The sequence below is a fragment of the Entamoeba nuttalli genome (genome assembly GCF_000257125.1).
Source record: "Entamoeba nuttalli P19 unplaced genomic scaffold asmbl_6044, whole genome shotgun sequence".
Taxonomy (NCBI): domain Eukaryota; phylum Evosea; order Mastigamoebida; family Endamoebidae; genus Entamoeba; species Entamoeba nuttalli.
Window position 1 is genome coordinate 1 of NW_008577852.1, and position 4,398 is coordinate 4,398.

The 4,398-nt window shown below is 24.9% G+C and overlaps 2 protein-coding genes across 2 annotated transcripts in view; both read left to right on the forward strand.

Moving 5' to 3' along the window:
- Positions 1–243: 243 nt before the first annotated feature.
- Positions 244–1,446, forward strand: ENU1_146740 (DnaJ family protein; the record flags this gene model as incomplete). The annotated part of the gene is made up of 1 exon (XM_008860491.1): positions 244–1,446. The coding sequence occupies one exon, from the start codon at positions 244–246 to the stop codon at positions 1,444–1,446; it is 1,203 nt and encodes a 400-aa protein (XP_008858713.1).
- A 1,332-nt stretch (positions 1,447–2,778) lies between these two features.
- ENU1_146750 (Rap/Ran GTPase activating protein, putative) overlaps positions 2,779–4,398 on the forward strand; it is a gene marked incomplete at both ends in the record, with an annotated part of 1,662 nt that continues 42 nt past the window's right edge. Inside the window, one exon of the mRNA XM_008860492.1 lies at positions 2,779–4,398. This exon is cut by the window's right edge and continues 42 nt beyond it. Coding sequence (XP_008858714.1) covers positions 2,779–4,398 — 1,620 coding nt within the window.

The window sequence follows — 4,398 nt, forward strand, 5'->3', positions numbered from 1 at the left end:
TTTTCCTTTTTTTTATTTTTTGTCATTTTAATAGGCGTTTAACCAATAATGTCATATAAAACGTAATTAATTCTTTTTGGAAAATATTATATTAGACTTGATATTACTCAATAAGGTATTTACGTTTAAGTGACGTGGAAACAAATGAAGGATTACGTGGAGACTCCCAACAAACACATCACCTTGAAATAGAGAATAAAAGGGTTGAACTAAAGTAAGTAAAGACAGTTAATTGTTAATATAATGCCAAAGGAGATGGATTATTATAATTGCCTCGGTGTTGCTGCCAATGCAACTGATGAAGAATTAAAAAAAGCATATAGAAAGCTTGCAATTAAGTATCATCCTGATAAAAATCCAGGAAACAAAGCTGCTGAAGAAAAATTTAAAGAAATTTCAGAAGCTTATGCTGTTCTTTCTGATAGTTCTAAAAGAGATATTTATGATAGATATGGAAAAGAAGGACTTGAAAAAGGAGGAATGTCACAATTTGATATGGATGATATACTTTCACAATTTTTTGGACGTACAAAAAGACCTTCAGGACCAAGAAAAGGACAATCAATTCAAGTAGCATTGAACTGTGATCTAGAGGATTTGTATAATGGAAAAACATTTAAAAGAAAGATTACACATGATGTTATTTGTAAGATTTGTAAAGGAAAAGGAACTAAATCAGGGAATCAACCTACAAAATGTACAAAATGTGGAGGAAATGGGTATGTAATGATTACCACAAGACAAGGAATGTATATGATGCAAAGTCAACAAGTTTGTCCTATGTGTAAAGGAGAAGGAGAAATTATTCCAGAAAATGATAAATGTAAAACATGTCATGGAAAGAAAATTGTTTCAGAAGAAAAAATACTTGAAATTATTGTTCAACCAGGAACCAAAAATAATGAAAGAATTGTTTTTGAAGGAGAGTCTGATCAAGCACCAAATACTATTCCAGGAGATGTTATTTTTGTAGTTCAAACAAAAGAACATAGAATATTTAGACGTAAAGGAAATGATTTAATTATGGATAAAAAAATTACATTAAATGAAGCATTAACAGGTATTGTATTTACTGTAAAACAATTAGATGGAAGGGTATTATATGTTGAAGGCAAAGATATTATTCAACCAAATAGTTATATGAAAATTAATGATGAAGGATTTACAGTTAAGCATCATCCTGAAATGCATGGTGATTTATATATCCGCTTTGAGGTTGTTCTTCCATCTAAAGAAGAAATCGCTAAAAACATTTCACAATTAAAAGAATTGTTACCAAAACCGTCTTCAATTCCAATGAAAGATGAAAAATGTACTGTATGTTCTTTAATTCCATCAGGTGCTCCAACAGAACATTCAGAAAATGGATATAGACAAACACAAATGTCTGATGATGACGATGATGATGAACAACAAAGGGGAGGTGTTGAATGTCATCAACAATAAAACAATAAAAAAGTATATTTTTGAATTGAATTATTTTTTTATAAAACTTATTAATTTATATAGATTATTGGTTTCAAAGTATTGTTAATACACCATTACTCATTTTTTCATATATCATATAGAGTTGAATAAATGATGTTATATTTATTTTGTTTATTTCATAATCAAAATAATTTACATCTTTAAATAATAAATAATGAAATTGTATTTCATTTATTACATTCATATTTTTATTCTAATTTGATTTTTGATTGAATATATAATACTAAATTAAGTTATTGAACAAGAATTTTTCATGTTTAATTAATCATAATATGAAGTTGAGAATGAATAAAAATAAATAACAATAAGAAACACTGAATTGAAATAATTTATTATCATTTAAAATACAAATATCAAATTAAAATAATTCATTAACTTAATATAAAAGATAATATTCAATTAACACTTAATTATCTAATTTTTAAGTTATTTTAAAACTGTATTCTTCTTCCTTTTTATATTTTATTTTCTATACTACAATCATTTAGTATTTATTAAAAACCAAATAATTAATTAACTCAAGAAACTCTAAAATCTACGTTTTTTTAAGAGTAGTGCCTGTCTTTAAAATAATAATTAATGAAATAAGATATTTTCTTATTTATTTTGTTCTTTTTTATTACATTATTCATAAATAACTCCATAAGCATAAAAAACATCAACCAATTTTGAGTTAAACAAAAAAATATTATTTAGATTATATCTATATATGACTTCCATCATATAACCAAATTTATAATGACGAAGTAGGACAATTGTATTCGAGAAATTAATTAAAATATTTGTGTTATTCAAACAAAAGTATAAAAATTTCAAAAGGAAAATAATAATGTTTTATAAAAATCAAAGTCTAAGAAGGATAAATTAAAACATTAACTGATAAAAGCAGGGTATTATAGTTAAGGAATTTTTGTTGTAAAAGATTGAATAAAAGGGGTGTACTAATGTTAGTTTTGTTGTTCAGAATAAATATAATACATTTTTAATAATTTTTTAATTATAAAAAAATGTTTGATTGAGATACTAAAGAAACAGGAATTATGAGAAAAAAAAATACCTATTTAAGTTAAAAACATGAAATAAAAATACAAAAAAAAAGAATCAAATAGAGTTTTTTTAAATTAGAGACTTAAGTCATAAAAAGAGAAAAACAAGAAATTATGGAAAGGATAATAAAATAATAAACTAAATAATAATTAAAGTCGTATAGTAAATATATAATTATATAAAATAAGTAATTTGCAAAAAAAGACTAATGAAAACGAACTTAAAAAAATTATCACAACTCCTATGTCTAATCAAGAGAAAAATTCTGTGTCTCTTGACCCAAATGATTACTCATATACAATGTCACCTTTACAACAACAACCAAGTTATGTTGACCAAGAAAAATATGATTGTATGAAAATGCAATATGAAGAAGAAATATTAGATCTTAAAGAAAAAGTTAAAAAGTATGAAGCTGGATATCATCAAGCAAAAGGATTATTAAAAGAATATGATTCTCTTATAAATTATTTCCCTCCTCGTGGAGAACATTTTTGTTGTGGAAAAATAGAAAAAAGTTCATGTATTAATGGTGTTTATAATACTAATTTTTCAACACCATTTGCTAGTATTCCAAAGGTTATGGTGTGTGTTCTTTATCCACAAATTAACAAAATTGATGCTTCAAATATTGAAGCAACAGAAACAGGATTTACATTAAAAGTTGGTCCAGGAGTACCATCATTAGTAGATGGATCATTCTTTTTCTGGATGGCTTATTGTCCAATAAAACCAAAATCAGAAAAATTAATACAAATAGTTGATAAATTAAAAGGTGTAAAAGTAATGAGTGAAAAAGAAGCTGAAACACAAATATCAAAATATATAAAAAAGTATAGTGTTAATGATGAAGATGCTACTGGAAGAACATTTTTATATTATGCATGTGAAAAAAATTATAAAAATTTATGTGAATTTTTAATTAATAAAGGAGCTAATGTAAATGCATGTGATGAAAATAGATATTCTCCTTTACATAAAGCTTTAACTGCTGAAAAAATTGATAAGTCACTTATAGTTCTTTTAATAGACCATGGAGCTGATCGTGCTTTAAAGAATGAAAGAATGAATACACCATTACATTATTTATGTAGAAATAAAAATTTAAAAGATTATTATGATATTCTTGAATTATTATTGCAAAAAGGAAATAAAGAAGATAATGCTAATTTTGTTAATATTGCTAATTCATCAGGAGATACTGCTTTAACTATGGTATGTGCTAATTCAATGGATCTTAAATCAATTCAATTATTATGTGAATCAGGTGCAAATGTTAATCATCAAACAAATAATGGAATATTTCCTTTATATTCTGCTGTTATGAAAGGAAATACTGATTTAATGGAAATGCTTCTTAAATATGGAGCTAATATTGGACAAGTTTATAAAGGAAAACCTTTATCTCAAGTTGCAGAAGAAAAAGGTCAAATGGAAGAATTAATGAATATAATTAGAATTAAATATGATGGTGCAGTTCTTAGTGTACAAGAAATTCAAAGTACTTCTGAAACATTTGAAAATGTTCCATTCCCAACAGAAGTTTGGACTGGTAGTGTAATGAACTCTAAATTACTTCATATTGATATGGATACTCTTCCAACAGGATTTCATGTTGAAAATTATTTTACATCAACAACACATAAATATAATTTATTATTAAAGAGAAATGTTCATGATCCACAAGCATGTATTCCATATTATCAAAAATATTTTACATCTGCTGATCATAATAATTATATAATTCATTATGAAAATGATATTTCTATTGTATCAATATCAGATGACAAAACAAGAAAAAGAGTTATATTAAGAAATAAAAGAAATGATGTTAGAAAGATTTATGAAGGAAAAACTGATCAT